Source organism: Labeo rohita, chromosome 9 (genome assembly GCF_022985175.1).
Source record: "Labeo rohita strain BAU-BD-2019 chromosome 9, IGBB_LRoh.1.0, whole genome shotgun sequence".
Classification (NCBI taxonomy): Eukaryota; Metazoa; Chordata; class Actinopteri; order Cypriniformes; family Cyprinidae; genus Labeo; species Labeo rohita.
In genome coordinates, this window is record NC_066877.1 from 25,976,205 (window position 1) to 25,993,416 (window position 17,212).

At 39.2% G+C, this 17,212-nt stretch overlaps 2 protein-coding genes across 4 annotated transcripts in view; both read left to right on the forward strand.

Moving 5' to 3' along the window:
- The window catches only part of LOC127171002 (sterol 26-hydroxylase, mitochondrial-like), an 18,405-nt gene extending 17,947 nt beyond the window's left edge, over positions 1 to 458 (forward strand). Inside the window, exon 9 of the mRNA XM_051119397.1 lies at positions 87 to 458. Within this exon, the coding sequence (XP_050975354.1) occupies positions 87 to 215 (129 nt within the window). The 3' untranslated portion in view covers positions 216 to 458. The remainder of the gene's footprint in view (positions 1 to 86) is intronic.
- A 386-nt stretch (positions 459 to 844) lies between these two features.
- Positions 845 to 17,141, forward strand: mcm3ap (minichromosome maintenance complex component 3 associated protein). Of its 3 annotated transcripts, none has more exons than XM_051119518.1 (31): positions 845 to 915; positions 1,230 to 2,700; positions 4,182 to 4,417; positions 4,528 to 4,609; positions 5,188 to 5,344; positions 5,432 to 5,634; positions 6,214 to 6,353; positions 6,570 to 6,767; positions 6,883 to 7,151; positions 7,232 to 7,394; positions 7,503 to 7,663; positions 7,787 to 8,010; positions 8,097 to 8,374; positions 8,458 to 8,558; positions 8,694 to 8,825; positions 10,425 to 10,529; positions 10,818 to 10,970; positions 11,075 to 11,272; positions 11,405 to 11,473; positions 11,572 to 11,706; positions 11,809 to 11,962; positions 12,080 to 12,344; positions 12,429 to 12,526; positions 13,216 to 13,606; positions 14,089 to 14,352; positions 14,443 to 14,572; positions 14,665 to 14,838; positions 14,931 to 15,063; positions 16,042 to 16,190; positions 16,371 to 16,518; positions 16,616 to 17,141. In XM_051119518.1, exons 2-31 carry the CDS (start codon positions 1,314 to 1,316, stop codon positions 16,784 to 16,786), a joined length of 6,468 nt encoding a protein of 2,155 aa, XP_050975475.1. In that variant the 5' UTR covers positions 845 to 915; positions 1,230 to 1,313; the 3' UTR covers positions 16,787 to 17,141. The 3 variants fall into 3 exon arrangements, with proteins under 3 accessions (XP_050975475.1, XP_050975474.1, XP_050975476.1); XM_051119517.1 differs by having other exon boundaries at positions 861 to 949; positions 1,228 to 2,700; XM_051119519.1 differs by having other exon boundaries at positions 861 to 949; positions 1,228 to 2,700; positions 8,100 to 8,374.
- Positions 17,142 to 17,212: the final 71 nt, after the last annotated feature.

Here is a 17,212-nt window from a genome sequence, read left to right on the forward strand (position 1 = left end):
AAAGACAGACATTTATTTATGAATTTGTGCCAGACAGTTATATTACATTATAAATTCAGCTTTTTAATTGTATCTTTTCATTCCAGCTAATCAAGTTGTTTGAAATCAAACCGGACCCGACTGTAGGTGAGGTTAAGGCACTCAGTCGTGCAGTGCTTATTCCAGACAGGCAGGTTAACTTCCACTTTGTGGAGAGACCGAAGACATCTTCTTAACCGTAGCTAAAGGATACGACAGTTTCAGCAAGATATAAGCTGCCTGTGTACATACAAAATGATGAGCTAATGTGAATCATGTCAATATGTCAACTTTTTTTTACCTCTCTTTGGATATAATTCTGTTGTGCTGTATAACACTGTGAAATGTTTTTTTGTTTCCCACCCAATTTTATATAACTCTTGGCATTAAACTGTTGTTGTGAATTGTATTTGATTATGCTGATATATATAAATGTATTATAGGAACTTAAAAATTGATTAAACCTTTTAATGAATCAAAAATCTCTCTTTTGTGTTATTGTTCAGTATTAGTGGAAGGGGAATTGTAAATATTTATAATTTATCAGTACACATATTTATCTATCTATCTATACGGAGACATACTGTATTTTGTTCCATAAACCAAAATTTCTTTTGGGGCTAAAGTTGTGACATCTTTGCAGTATATTTCTCATTTGTACATATAATATCTAAAAAAAAACTATAACCTATATATATATATTTTTTTGGAATTCTGCGAGGTAAATGTTTATTCATTTTAGCCTATTTACCGACAGTAGTAATCTTCATCTAATGGTGTCATGCGCTTGCCTGCCTGTAGAGGCCGCAATCGGTGGAGACTCTCGCTGATCAACTTACCAGTTCACGAAGAAGAGAAATAAACATCCTGTCCGACTGCGACGAGAACAGCACCAAAGTATTTACAGTTTTTGCTCTTTTTCGACTTGAGTGTATGTGACTTTTGTATATATAATGTATATATATGAAATACATACAAATATTATTAGTATTCCGGTGGTTGGTTTTTGGGAATTTGCGAAGTTAAAGCGTACTCAGCGTTCATTTCTTCAGAGCAGCGTTTGTCTTTATTATTTCCTATTTGAGCTTTTAAAAAGATGTTTAATTTGAATTTACACATATTACGCTGATGTTATTTGTTATATGTCTTTTAAATGGTCTTACATCAACTAGAAAGTGATAGGTAACTGTTTTGTGTCTTTGTTTTTAGAGGATTCGGAGGACGTTGGTCATGACCAGTTGAGGACTTGCTGAGTATCACATCAGTAAATCTTAACAGTTGCTGTTCCAGCCATCATGAATCCTTCAAACATCTTTGGTAGACCACAAACTTCCTTTCAGGCACCGAACAATGCTAATCAGCCTGGAAACCCATTTCAACCCTTTGCCCAGCCGAACCCAGCACAAGGTGTTGGTTTTGGACAACCCTCTGCTTTTAGTCAGCCAGCTTTTGGCCAGCCAACACCACAGCCCTCTGTCTTCAGCCAGACACCTACTTTTGGCCAGAGTGGTGGGTTATCACAAGGACTGGGGCAGCAATCATCATTCTCTTTTTTGGGAACAGCCCCGGCCTTCGGGCAGCCGAGTTTGAGTCAAGGCACGCTTGGGTTTGGACAACCACCACCTTCATATTCTCAAGCTACGGGACAGACTCAGATGTCTGCTTTTGATCAGACCCCTGCTTTCGGTCAGCCTTCTGCGTTTGGTCTTCCTTCCAGTGCTTCGCAGTCTTTGACCAGCTTCAACAGCACTGTTACCAACCAGCCCAGTTTTGGTCAGCTTTCTGCCCTCTCTGTACCCACTGCCACGTCCAGCTCCTCAACAGTCGGTAGGACTGATAATCTCACTGGTGGGAACCAGTTTCGTTTCAAACCACCAAACGATGCTGTTTTCAAACCTATTTTCAGCGTCAGCCCCGAACCTCCCAGCTCAAATCTGTCTTCAGCCTCTGAAACTGTTGGATCGTCCAAAGTCGTAACTAGTACTATGGAGAATTCCTCCAGTGGTTCGCTGTTCTCATGTGTAAAGCCGAACGCTTTGGGCTTCAGCTTCTCACAGCCAGCAGCAGCTCCTTCTGTGTCATTTTCTAATGCTAATTTTTCTCAAAAGGAGACGCTTGGTGGTAGCAGTAACATTCAGTTTACCTTCTCTCAGCCAGCCAACCCTTCCAGCAGCAATACGCCTGCTTCTCAGCCCACGACTCCGTCCACCTTCAGCTTCACAGCACAGACCCTTCAGTCTCAATCAGATACCAAAATGTCTATGTTTGGTGGTGCCGGCATTGGATCCTTTAGCTTTGGAGTCCCAAAAACTGAAGACCCACAAAGAACGGAGGATAGAGCAGGTGATGAACAGAGCAGTGGAGGAGAAACAGCTTTTGTGAGTTTTGGGATGAAACGTAAAGAGGAGCCGATTGATCCAAATGCAGCTAAAAGCGATAGTAGTGAGACTGGAGCAGACGGACCAAGGCAACCCGCCAAACGCCCGCTGCTGAGAAGCCGTGGCCTGGTTGGAGGGCTTTTTCGCAATGCATTGTCTGACCTAATGAAGTCCAAAGTTAGTCCAGTGAAGAGAGAAGATCATCTTCCAGATAGACCAGATCCACCTGGTCCAGCCAGTGATGTGGCCACTACACCTCCAAGATCTCAGGCTCCCACAGTACTGAAAAAAGCAGAGGAAGTTTGTAAGTTATGTTATAAAAAGTTGTTAGTGTATTTTCTTGTGATTCTCTTTAGGAGTGCACAAATATTCAAATTTACATGTTATTGACAAATACAGTTGAGGTCAATACAGAAGTTTACATAAACTTTGCAGAATCTGCAGAATGTTAATTATTTTACCAAAATAAGAGGGATCATACAAAATGCATATTATTTTTTATTTAGTACTGACCTGAATAATATATTTCACATCAAAGACATTTTTTATATATATATATATATAGTCCACATAAGAAAATAATAGTTGAATTTATAAAAATGAGAAAGTTTATATACACATGATTCTTAATACTGTGTTGTTACCTGAATGATCCACAGCTGTTTTTTTTTTTATTTAGTGATAGTTGTTAATGAGTCCTTTATTTGTGCCTTTCGAACAATGAATGTGTGATTTTTGAGATCCATCTCTTCACACTGAGGGACTCATATGCAACTATTACAGAAGGTTCACTCACTCACTGATACGTCAGATGGAAAAACAGTGCATTAAGAGCCAGGGGGTGTAAACTTTTGATCAGAATGAAAAATAGTACATTTTTCTTATTTTGCCTAAATATCTTGTATATTTCATTTAGTACTGCCCTTCAGAAGCTACAGAAGATACTTACATGTTTCCCAGAAGACAAAATAAGTTAAATTTACCCTGATGTTCAAATTCAAAAAATTTTCACCCCCGTCTCTTAATGCATCGTTTTTTCTTGTGGAGCATCAGTGAGCGTTTGTACCTTCTATAATCATTGCATAAAATCATACAGTCATTGTTGGAAAGGGTTCAAATACACACAAATTCTGAAAAACCAAAGAATTTGTGGACCTGAAGGTTTTTTTTGAAGAGCAGTGGGCAGTTCAGCTATTCAGTACAAACAGGGGACTCATGAACAACTATCACTAAACAACAAAAAAAACAAAAAAACAGCTGTGGATTATTTAGGTAAAAGTATTAAGAATCAAGCATATGTAATTTAACTATTATTTTCTCTTGTGGACTATATGTAAATGTCTTTTATGTGAAATATCTTATTCAAGTAAGTGCTAAAAAAATAACATGCATTTTGTATGACCCCTCTTATTTTGATAAAATAATTAATATTTTGCAGATTCTGCAAGGTGTATGTAAATTTTTGACCTCAACTGTATTAAATTTCTATACTATTCTGAAAGTAAATTAAAGTAAGTAAATAGAAGTAAATTACAAAAACCAAAACACTTAAAACTCAAATTAATAGCTACGAGTGAATTTAGACGTCACAACATTTTAATGTACAGTATGACAAATGGATATTTGAGATTTTTTGATGGTTACATTTAAAAATGTTATTTAAATATTAGTGTTCTTAAAAAAAACATACATAATTAAATATTGACTGAATCTGATAAATGTAGAAAAAAAAAAAAACTGAAATTATTTTTCTTGCTGACTTGTTGTTATCACTTGTCTTTGTAGCACTCAAGCCTGAACCACAGACACACACTCCAGGTAGACGTGCTTCTCGAAAGGAGAGCACAGACAGTTTGGCTGGTCTCTCTCCTACTGATGCCACTGTTATACAGTGCAAAGGCATCCCGCCCAACCTTAACAAAAAGGACCTTGTCACAAAGCATTTTGGGCACTTTGGGAAAGTGCTTAAGGTGTATTGCAGGCCTCAGAAGAATCTGGCCATTGTGCATTTCCAAGATCATGTGAGCATGTGTAGTTAAATACATAATGCAAAATGCTCATTGCCAGAAAAGTAGTTACATTTAATGAATGTGTTTGTGATTAATTAGCTGAACTCTCTCTTGCCCTCCAGGCATCTGCAGCCAAAGCCAAAAAGAGAGGAAAGCTGTTCCAGAGGACTGAAATTCAGATATTTTGGCAAAGAAAAAAGCAAAGTGAGTAAAAGTAGTATTTAGAAGTTTGTTTGCTATTTAATTAAATTAATTTAAAATCTTAATTTATTAAATGTAAGCTTTAACATATGGAAGCCTGTTTACACCACTGAAATAAAAAAAGGTAGTTGTGACTTATCTAACAATTCTGACTTTTTTTCTCAGAATTGTGAGATACAAACTTGCAATTCTGAGAAATCTATTCAAATATTTAAATCATATAATGTTTGGCATTGCTTTGAAAAACCTCCACTGAAACAAATATGGCCTTACTGAATATGTTTGAGGCCAAGTTTACTTTTTTTTTTTTTTTTTTTTTTTTTTTTTTTTTTTTTTCTTTTTTATAAATCTAAACAACTCAGGGTCCACAGAAAATTAGGACATGATAGCTTTTTCTTTGCTTTAGACTGATGAACATCTGAAAAAAAATATGGGAGACATGTTCAACATCAGCTACTGTTTAAATGTGATTGTGTTTTATACCTTGGTTTAGCCTTAAATAAGCAGAAGCACTAATGTTAATGTTAAACTAAATGTTAACTCTCAAACTATTATGCTTACGGAGTGATCATCATTTACAGGTCCAGGTGAAAAAGCTGCTAGACCTTCAGAAATCAAAGATGTGACAGAGGACTCAGAGTCTGTGGGAGCATTTTTGGAGTCCTCCCCTAGTCGCAAGCCTCTTCCCAGAGCAGTGCCTATCATCACTAGCAGCACCACTAGCCTTCTTACTAAAAGGTAATTTAAGACAATATCAAACTGTCCCTTTGCACTATTCTTATTTGGCCCAATTTTTATATATTTCTGCTTGTTTTTATGTTACAGCTCTCCGATCCAAAAATCGTCTGTTGCTAAAATACTCCAATTTGAAAGTGAGGCACCACTGGAGTCAGTCTCAGAGGAGCGGAGCATAGAACGACCTGTTATTAACCTGCCTTCAGTTTTGCAGCCTCTGGTTGGTCAGGTGGCTGAAACAGCAGAGGAGAGATATCGCCTCCTAGAGCAGAGAGACAAGATTTTACGGCAAGGTAAAGCCTTAATTGGCTGTGATACAATCTAGTACTGAACTTATTATCATAAAGTAAATGCAGTGTTTATTATTATTATTGTAAAATTATAAAATGTGTCCATGGACCACAACACCAGTCATAAGGGTCAATTTTTTGAAATTGAGATTTATACATGTCTGTAAGCTGAATAAATAAGCTTCCTATAAATGTGTGGTTGGTAGGATAGGACAATATTTGGTTGAGGTACGACTATTCACCTTCAAAGTTGTTCAAATTAAGTTCTTAGCAATGCGTATTACTAATCAAAACTTAAGTTTTTATATATTATAAATTTTATACGTGTATATATATCTTCATGGAGCATGATCTTTACTTAATATCCTAATGATTTTTGGCATAAAAGAAAAATCAATAATTTTGACCAATACAACGTATTTTTGGCTATTGCTACAAATATACCATGCTACTTAAGACTGGTTTTGTGGTCCAGGGTCACAAATAAAATTGTATGTGATTTAATAGTATTTATGCTGTTTGTTTTAGTTGTTTATGTTCGAATAAGTGATAGGACAGTAAACTTTCTTTTTGTCTCTGAAGCTCGACCCAAAAGAACAGACCTGGATATGTCCAAAGTGTTTGTGGGAACATGTCCTGATATGTGCCCAGAGAAAGAGCGTTATATGAGAGAAACCCGCAACCAGCTGAGCGTCTTTGAGGTTATTCCAGAAACAGAGAAGGTTTGTGATGATCACAATACTGTCCAGTAATGATCTGAAATCCATGTTTTTATTGGAGTTCTTGGCCAAAAGTTAATTGTTTTGTGACATGTATTGGGTAATATTAATTAAAGTGATAGATATTAATGTTTGGAAGCCATTAATGTTTTAATAGTACATTGTTATTTGCTTTCAATGCATTGCTTACTGTTGAGTAAATCCTCCCCTTCTGTTTAGGTGGATCATTTTGCTGCCATCAAAGAGTACAGCAGGTCTTCGGCCGATCAGGAAGAACCTCTCCCTCATGAGCTTAGACCACTTCCTGTGCTGAGCATGACTATGGACTACCTCGTAACTCAGGTTATGGACCAGGGTGAGGGAAATTACCGTGACTGGTATGACTTTGTCTGGAACAGAACCAGAGGAATTCGAAAGGTGGGCATAACAACTTTATTAATTAAAACTGACTGATATAAAATGTGTCAATGTGAATATTATGTTGGCATTATGTTTTTTTAGTAATAATCATGTGTCTAAACCTCTCTTACAGGACATTACCCAACAGCATCTATGTGATCCTGAAACAGTATCACTTATTGAGAAGTGCACCCGTTTCCACATTCACTGTGCCCATCACCTCTGCCAGGAACCCATGATGTCTTTTGATGCAAAGATCAACAATGAGAATATGACAAAATGCCTGCAGAGTCTGAAGGAGATGTATCAAGACCTAGCCACTAAGGAGGTGTACTGCCCCAGTGAAGCAGAGTTCCGCCAATACAATGTGTTGCTTAAACTCAATGATGGAGATATTCTTCGGTAAAGCTTTGTCTTTTTACTTTTTGCCAGTAAAGTAAAGGATACAAAGATACAAATGGATTTGTTTTGTGCCAATGCAGTGAGGTGCAGCAGTTCCGTAAAGAGGTGCGTGAGTCTCGGGAGGTGGATTTTGCCGTGCAGGCCTTTGCAGCACTCAACAGCAATAACTTTGTCCGATTCTTTAAACTTGTGAGTGCAGCTTCCTATTTGAGTGGCTGCATACTTCACAGATACTTCAATCAGGTAAATGCATCTTACCCAGAGAGTGGTTCTGTTGCAAGTATTTATGAAGTACTTTGTCTTTTATTACACGTTTGAGTTGCTTTAATTACAAAATGTCTGTTTAATTAGGTGAGAAGCAAGGCACTGAAAATCCTCAATGTGGCCTTTACTGTTGGATCCCAAAGATCCACCATTTTCCCAGTTGAGGACTTTGTCAGAATGCTCATGTTCCGTAATGCCACAGAAGCCACAGACTTTATTCAACAGTATGGCCTTACTATCAGTGATGGGTATGTCCTACTTATTTTCTCTTTTGTCTTTTTTGTTAGATATTATCTCTATGCAATAGTCTAAAGTTTTTTCAGAAATGCAAAATTTTTGAAAACTAATGCCTCATTTTGTTTTACGTCCAGCATGGTAGAACTTAGTCGCACTGCCTATCAGGAGCCTGATTTCTCCTTACCGCAGAGGAAGTCTACGGTCATTGAGAGGAAGAGAACTGTTCTAATTGGCGAGGTGGTGAACGGTGGACCACTGCCTAACCCGCCCCATCACAGTCCTGTTTGCAGCTTTGACTCCAACAACAAGTACACAGGAGACGGTCTGTCTTCTGAGCCTCCACGAGCTGTCCTGAAGGGTGTGGATGCATTTTGATTCTTAATTCATTAGTGAAAATTAGAATATACTTGTACTTACTGTAGATATTTGAATCCTTGTCTTTAGCAGGTCATCAACAGAGGCAGGAGTTGAAGCCCTTGATGGAGCTTGACTCCAGGCCTCAGGTGACAACAAGGCTTCTGGCTGAACCACGGCTGTTCGTGGACCGCCCTGTCACAACAGAGCCTGTAAAACCTGATGACACGGAGGAAACCGGAGAGAAGAACCAAACAGAATCCTCTCTGCATATGGTGCCACCGCTGGTTTTCCAACCCATATTAGCCCCGCAGCCAATCCGACCTCCATCTCCTCCACCCAAACCAGAACCAGCTTACACAGATCAGGTGAGACAATTTTTAGTTTTAACCACAAGGACTACACTATGGTATGTAAATAAACTTATTGATATCACTATGATCTCTGGCAGGATATAATGACAGAGGTGAATGCAGTGCTTAATGAGGTAGTGGAAGCCGAGGTCTCTGATATAACCCGTGCTGCTGCTGAATATGTGTCCGCAGCCCTCAGGTAGGAACATTTCCTTTTCTGACCTATAGATTTAAAATATATTAGGGTGAAAATAAAGCAAACTGTTTGTCAGCCAGAAAATGTCACTTCACAAATTTTTGATGTAGCGTTTGTGTCTTAATGTGTGCTTTGCAGTGTAAGTGACAGCGAGTTGGAAACAGTTGTGAGTGAAGTCTTACAACAATTGCTGAGAGAACTGTCCACGTCAGAGATCATAGCTGAGAGGGAGAGAATCGCAGAGGAGGAACGCAAGCAGGAAGAAGCCAGGTGTGTAAAACACCTTCTACATTAATTTTTTAAAACAACATTTTGTTTTGCATGTATGTTAAGTTACCTTTTGAAACAGTCTCAGTTACATTCCATGAATAAAAGCTTGGGGGAAACTGTTTTCACTATGCTTCACTATGGCACAAAAGTCTTAGTAAGCCATATGCCACTTCTTGCCTAAGTGCTAAGTGGTGGCTTTTTCAAGTTGCCAGAAGATTCCATCCAATGGCTTACGAAGCCTGCCCCATCACCTGCTTAGCCTCAGACTAAGGCCCAATCCCAATTCTATTTTCTACCCCTTTGCCTACCCCTCGCCCCTTCCCCTTGCCCCTTGAAACAAAGTGGGAAAGGGAAGGGTTAAAAATGTTCCCCTAAGAAATGGGACACCACTACTACACTGTCATACGTCATCATACGTTGATACAGTGACAGTTTCGCTGTTTTCTCCAACATTACACAACTAATTTAACTCGATCTGTACATTCTTAACTTTAATGCAGAATTTAGATATTAGCCGTCAATCACTCCCTGTCGCTAAAGTGACATTGGATCCTGAGCCACAGAAGCAGTCCTGATGCATCAGGAGAGTGGACAGGTCTAAGTCCCGTTGAGGCCGGTCCTCCCTCAAAGAAATCTCACATTGCCTTGCAGCCCCCCATTCAGCTCTGGGTGTTGGAGGCTTTGTTCACACTGTTGCAACTGTTGTTGAGATTGGCGTTTGAGGGGGTGGCTTACCAATATAGTCCTTCCATTTGGACTGTCTCTAGCCCCACACACGTTTACCAAATGTATGGTGAGACAGACAGGAATCCCTAGCTGGGTCAGGGCACAAGCTCTGTTCTCACAGGTCGCTGCTTTTCAGCCACCTGGAGCTTCTTGGGCTCAAGACCAGCTTAGCCAAGAGTTTCCTGTCTCCCAGCAGGCGAGTTCCATTCCTGGGGGCAGTGATCGACTCGGTCCAGATGCAGGCCTGGTTTTCGCTGGAGCACTAGCTGAGAATGCTCCACATGCACCCCCTGCAGTACTGGCTGAAACCCATTTTCCGACCCAAGCCTGGCACCAGTGGCATTTTTGCCTCAAGGTGGACCATTGCTGTATCACAGCTGTGGCCTCACTTGTCTTTGTCTTTTAGGGTCCCTGGTTGTGGTGCCCTAGGTCTGTGCTCACAGGACAGCTTTCATTCTACGCTTATGGCACAGTGCTATGGTGTTACTTTCCCCAAGTATTATTCATGCAATGTTAGAGACTGTTTCAAAAGGGAACGCTCCAGTTACTAAACGTAACCTTGATTTTCTGAGAAAACCGGAATGAGCAATGTGTGCCCTGCCATGCTATACAGCTCTACATGAGTTGATGATGCTACTTCTTCATTGAAAGATTTTGATGAAATGGCACTCAGTGCCAGCTTATATAGGCAGTCGGCCCTGCCTGTTTTGGCGGTCTGAAATGCTATTGGTTTGAGCTTCAGTATTCGTTGTGTTTCCCCCTAAGCGTTATTTTCACAATAGTAATCCCCTCAGGGAAATCTCAGGGAAATAAGGCTACGTTTAGTAACTGTAGCGATTTCAACTTTTCTTCCTTTTTTATGTTTGATGTCAGGCGTAAGGAAGCCTTTCTTGATCAGTTCAGTGGTGAGCTGTGTGCTAAGATCAGTGACGAGGTGCTAACAGAGAGCATTCGAGTGACCGCTGAAGCTGAGATAAGGTAAAGAAAATTAAGCCATTAATAATATGATTTATCTGACATAATATAAAAAATGAACCTAATATATGAATTCAGATTATATATTTAGATTATATGAGAATTTTTGGGAGAAGAATTGAGCTTAGTTGTCATGTAAATAATGTCACAATGCAAACATTTAGACATTAAGACAAGTTGTATTGTTAGACTTAATTTCTGCAAAATGGGTGAAATGTGACTTTTGACAAATATTTGTGATATTCATCAATGAATGTGTGCAAAAGTTATGATGCTGTTCTTCCCTTTCAGGCTTGCTTTAGAAGAAAAAGCAGCTATTATAGCTCGCTGCTCAGCAGAGGAATGTGACGGCATAATTGAAGAGACGCTGGCTGAGGAGGTGGCCATAATGGCACGAGAGATCCGGGACAATGAGTTACGGCGCATCTGCAAGTTCATCAAGAGGTTTGAGAAGCTTATTATTTCTCTTAATGTGTATGAAGGAAGCCCTGGAGCAAATAGGTCTTCAATAGAAACTTTTAAAGAACAGATGTATGCATATACTCCAGGTGGCGAGACGTGGTGGCCGTGCGTCGTCAGCTAAAGAGACAGATGCGAGGTTTCCCTGCAGCCCCTGGCTGTGTAGATCCCCGGTTCAAACTGAAGGCTCTCGTCCCCAGTGCTCCTTCCAGCCCCTCGTTGGACCTCTTGGCCCAGGGGATGGTCAACCTGGGTAACTCTGGGAACATGGCAGTTTCCTGTACAAGGTCTGTTATTGGAGATTGGAGAATTTTGGTTGGATGTGTTTTTGTTTTGTTTTTTCATCTTATTATTTTATTATATTATATTATTTTATTCATCTTATTAATTGTTCCTGCCTATAAATTTTAATGTTATAGATTGCTGAAAATGAGACAGGAAGCAGTTCATCAAATGAAAGTGTCCTACTACTATAATCTCTTACTGAGGTAAGTACAGTGGGGATGCATTGTGGCATAGATATGCAGATTGCAGATGATTTTAATTACCATGATCGTCTGTATGATTAATATTCCTTCTTTGGCAGTGAGCGTGTATGGATGCCTCTTGACCTGCCCACTCTTGTGGCAGAAAGCACCCCTAATGCACCTGACAGAATCTTCTGGAAAGCCACACTTTTGCTGCCAAGCAGCTGTGATAGTGACATAAGCTATGCCTGCAGGTAAGGAAAGAAATTGTGGGGAAAATTTCATAAAACATGTAAACCTATAACTGACCTCTTTTGTTTTGTTTTTTTTGTTTTTTTATGTTGGTTTCCATGCAGGATTCTGACAGACTGGCTTGAGGTTAAATTGGGTGGAGGAAACCAATCTGAAGAGAGTGAGAAAGAACTCAAAGGGCAACTTAAAACGCTGTGCATCAGTCACAGCTTGACAAATATTAGCGGACAGACTCATGAAGTTCACATTTCTGTAAAGGTAAGCTTCAGAACGTATCGTTTTCTCAAAAAATTGAAATTCTGTCATTATTTACCAAGTGAGGTATTGAGGAAAATGATATGCATTGACATGATTAACCCCTGTGTTTGTGCGCAGGCATGTCATGGCCCCCTGAGTGCAGGAGACCAGTGTCTGCTAGAGGAACAGAAGGAGCTCCATGGTACCAATGCCCTGCTGATGCTACTTCCCCCTCTTAACAGTGCAGGACAGAGCGAAGAGGATGAGGATGTGTCCCTGCTCTCTGCTTTCCTTCAGCTGAGGCAGGTGCAGCAGGCCAGCTGCTGGCACTCTCCTGTACCACTGGTTGTGGTAGTTACTGGCAACCAAGAGGGTGCTACCAGTGATCATGGTTTGGAAGAAGGCAAGTTTTGAAAGAAAGACTTAATATAGTAGACAAGACTGTTGAAGACTGCAATCTGACTATTTTATTGTCTCTCTTTTACAGCACTTATGTTGAATATGTTAGTCAAAGATGGTCTCATCTCTGAATACGTCTTTGTCCATATACCAGCAACCCTCACTGACCTGCAAGGCTCAGAGCAGGTTGGTCTTCAAAGAAATGTTGAGAATACACAGTTGATCTTATTTAATATGTGACCCTGGATGACAAAACCAGTCATTAGGGTACATTTTTTTGAAATTGAGATTTATACATCATCTGAAAGCTGAATAAATAAGCTTTCCATTGATGCAACGCTTTGAAAAAAGGGTGCAAAACTATCAAAATAATGAAAAATCTTTTTTAAAGTTGCCCAGATGAAGTTCTTAGCAATGCATATTACTAATCAAAAATTAGGTTTTGATATATTTACAGTAGGACATTTACAAAATATCTTCATGGAACATGATCTTTCCTTAATATCCTAATGATTATTGGCATAAAAGACAAATCAATAATTTTGATCCCTGCAATGTATTGTTTGCTATTGCTACAAATATACCTGTGCAACTTCAGACTGGTTTTGTGGTCCAGGGTCACATATAGTTAAAAATATGTGTAGGGATGTGTGACATGATCTGATATGACCTTTTTAATGCTATAGTTATTGGCTTTAATAGCTGAAATAGGGCAGTATAATTAAGATGATAAATTGCAGCCAAATAATCATTGTACATAATACATTTCAAGTAGGCTTTTCTATTCTGTAAGTCTGTTTACTCATACTTTTCTTAAATGTTTGGTTATTGAAAATTTGATGTATTATGTACTTACACATTCTCTTCTGCTTCAGATGAGTCATGTCATCAGGTGGCTTGCTGCCCGCTCTCCCGCTGGTCCGCCCCTGTCCTCTCAGACCCTGCTGCAGGTTGTTGAGTTAGGCCTGTGCCGTGAGTTCTACTCCAGACTACAAAGAGACAAGCAGGACAGGAAACATGCAGGTCTTCCGTCTCAGCACCCAGAGCCTATCGTACAGCTCTGTAACAGTGTGGTGAGTTTCCTAGCAGGTGTGGTTTCAGCAGAGCATCTGTCCAGTCTCTGCTGGCCACCTCCTGAATTCTCTCTCCCAGAGACCATTGAGCTGATTCCTCACCAGGCCTGGAACTCTCCAGAACACCTGGAGTGGCTGAAGAGAACCATCCTCAGCCGGCAACTTCCTGAGTGGGATCTGCCTCCCATTAGTGGTAGGTTCTGTTTTAAAGAGATAGTTCACCCAAAATGTTTGTTGTTGATTACTTACCCTAATGAGGTTCCAAACCCGTAAGACCTTTGTTAATCTTCAGAACACACATTAAGATATTTTATCTGAGAGCTTTCTGACCCTGCATAGACAGTAACAGTATTAGCATGTTCAAGGCACAGAAAGGTAGTAAGGACATTGATAAAATAGTTTGTGTGACATCAGTGGTTCAACCTTGATTTTATGAAGCTCTGAGAATACGTTTTGTGCGCAAAGATCTTGTGTCTTAATTTGTGTTTGGAAGTTAAACAATAGCCTTACGGATTTGGAACAGCATAAGGGTAAGCAATTAATGGCAGACTTTTTTGGTTGAAATATCTCTTTAGATACCAATCTGATACAGAGTTAAACCCTTGAATTCGTACAGATTAATAATTTTATCTTAATCAAAACAAATTAAAACTAATCTTTTTTCTTTCTTCTCAGCCTCCTGGCCACATTTGTGTGCCTCTATATTCCAGTACGTATCCCAAATCCCTACCTCGCCCTTAAGCCAGCCTATTCTAATGTCCCGCCTGGAGAACCTGCTTAGAAGAGTGAACTACCAATACTTTCATGTGAGTGGTGCAGATGAGGATGACTATGAGAAAGCTGGACCGTCTTTTCACGAAATTCCCTGGGATGACATCATATGCTTGTGTGTAGAGCATCGTATGAAGGACTGGAGTTTGGAGACTCTTATGGCAAAAGGTGAGAATAACAGTTTGGTTGCAGAATGCCATTTTTTGAACTTCAAACACGTTCCATTGTTAAATGAATGTTTAAACTCTCTAATAACAGATGCCCTCACGGAGGATGGCGAGATTCTTGTATATTTTAACAAAGACAGCCTGAAGAGTTTCCAGCCCCCAGACAGCTGGATAGAGGCTGTGAAACAGACATATCAGGAAAAACAGCAAGCCTCAGAAGTGTAACTATCACTCTTTTACATATGTATTATTCACAGTATATACAGCATAAAAACAAAAACAGCATCAAACAAAACATTAACTTTTTCAATAGGTCAAAAGTCAGGCCCCCGACCGTGGCCAGACAATTCCCCAAACAGAAGCTGTTTCAGAGTCACATAAACGCGGAGGAATGGCCTTCTGTTTGCGATACTGAACAAATTCCCATATCGCAGCGCTTTGAACTGATTCTCTCTTCCATTCGCGATATGAACACTGAGGGCCAGAGGTTAGCATTAATAATTTTAACATTAAAATGGACTATGTTGGCTTTTTTTGCTTGGATCTTTGCAGTAACCATTTCTTAACATGTATCTGTAGGATTGGAGAGCAGATACAGCGTCGGATTGAAGTGGATCCTTTACGCCCTTCATCGTTTCCTCTTACTCTGACCTCCACCGTCCTCTCTACACCCTCCCAAAAGCGTCCTGCTGCTGGCGCTGTCCGTATACAGGTACAGTTATAGACACCATCACAACTGGGTAAAAGGATTAGTTCACTTCCAAAATAAAATTTCCCTGATAGTTTACTCACCCCCATGTCATCCAAGATATTCATGGCTTTCTTTCTTCAGAAAAGAAATTAAGGTTTTTGAAGAATTTTTCATTCCAGGATTTTTCTGTGGAGTTCAATGGGGGCCGACAGATTAAAGATCCAAACTGCAGATTCAATGCAGCTTTAAAGGGCTCTACACAATCCTAGCTGAGAAATGTTGTAATGTCTTATCTAGTGAAATGATTGGTCATTTTCTAAAAAAAATAAAAATGTATATACTTTCTAAACCACACATGATTGTCTTGCAGTAGCTCTGCAATGCACGTCTTCTCAAATTGTGTAATCACATTGGAAAAGTCCTCATTTGGACCGTCAACCCACTGATCCCCATTAAAGTCCACTATATGGAGAATGGAATGTTTTCCTTAAAAATCTTAATTATTTTGACTGAAGAAAAAAGACATGGATGACATAGGGTGATGACATTTTTATTCTGGAAGTGAACTATTCCTTAAGTAAACTTGCATTACTATAATTGCATTTTTGTACTTTGTATTTTTTGCTCCAGACACTCCATGTTACAAGGACTCAATAAGATAACACAAATGTCTACTTGTGAATGCAGTGCACTGCTAATCATATTGCACTACTTGCTTTTTAACCTTAAATACCTCTTTTGCACAGGTATTATGAAAAGTACTTGTATAGTCTGTCTTAGGTTATGTGTATAGTTAGATTACCGCTTCTGTAAGTTAGCTATGTATAGATTTAAAAATTGCTCTTACGTCTATTGTTGTATGTTTATATATATGTTTATTTATGTAGCATCGTGGTCCTGTGAGACACGACATTTTGTTCCACTGTATGTCCACACATGTAGTGGAATGACAATAAAGCTCGGCTTGACTTGACTTGTGGTTTTTTTTTTTCTTTAAAGGAAACGGAATCAGCTGGCCTGGTTAAGAAAATATCATCTCCTAGCAAAATAAACAGACTTTTTGATGCAGACAGCACACAGACTCCCTTAATGGAGCGACTTCAGCGTACTCTGTCAACTGTTCAGGAGATGAATGCTGAGGGCCAAAGGTCAGGATTAATTTTTTTTAATGCATTAAACTAAGTTTTACACAAAATTGAGAAGACGTCATCAGTATTTGTACCTTATTCCACTCCAAACAGTAGTCTCATACTACATCTTTTAAATCGCAATGATGCATTATGGGATTTGTCAGTTTTATTCATTATTTTTTTTATACGCACGTCTAGAATCGGAGTGCAGATTCAGCGTCGGATTGAAGCGGATCGATTCTCCTCTGCCTCTTTTCCTCTCTTCCTCCCCTCTACCCTTCTCTGTGCGCCCCCCCTAGTTAGGACTTCCCCGTCCAAGCGTCCTGCTGCTACCGTCCACATACAAGTACAGTATTTTAACTATAATGAGTAACTAGAATATGAAATTAAAAAGCAGCTTTAATTATAAATGCCTTAAACCTGCATTTGTTTTTCATTTGAAGGAAGTGGAAGCGAAAGATTCTGTTGAGAAGACTGCTGTTTGTGAAAAAAACAGACCGGTGTCTTTGTTACAGCGCTTGCAGGACTTGAAAAGAGAGTTGTCAAGTCAAAAAGAAGAGGAACGTGTGTGTGACCTCAAGCTGAAGTGTCTTTTAGACATTGTAGAGAACTGAAGGTGTTTAGGTGTAATAGCAGCTGCTGAATACCGCTTCTAGTCTCCAAGTTTGAAAGAAATTGTCTTTTGGTCTTTGCGGTTCTATTTTTGCTGTTTTTAATTAGTTTTTTTGTTGTTGTTGTTGTTGTTTTTTTTTGACTAAATGTATTTGCTTAAGCCATGTGTTTCATGAGGTTTAATTAAATCTTAGTGTGTATCTCCTTGTACTTAGACAGGAGTTTAGAATTTGTTTGTTGATTTGTTTTCACACACATTTTCCTGGTTTCTGAATAATAGAGTTGAATGTGTTTTGTTCATAACAATTATGTTGTATTTAAATGTATATTTTTGGACAGCCATAAAGATTGTTTTTATCAAACTACTGATCATTTTGTGGATTTTTTTTTTCCCTCAAATGTACTGAGAAACTGTAAAACTTTTTAAA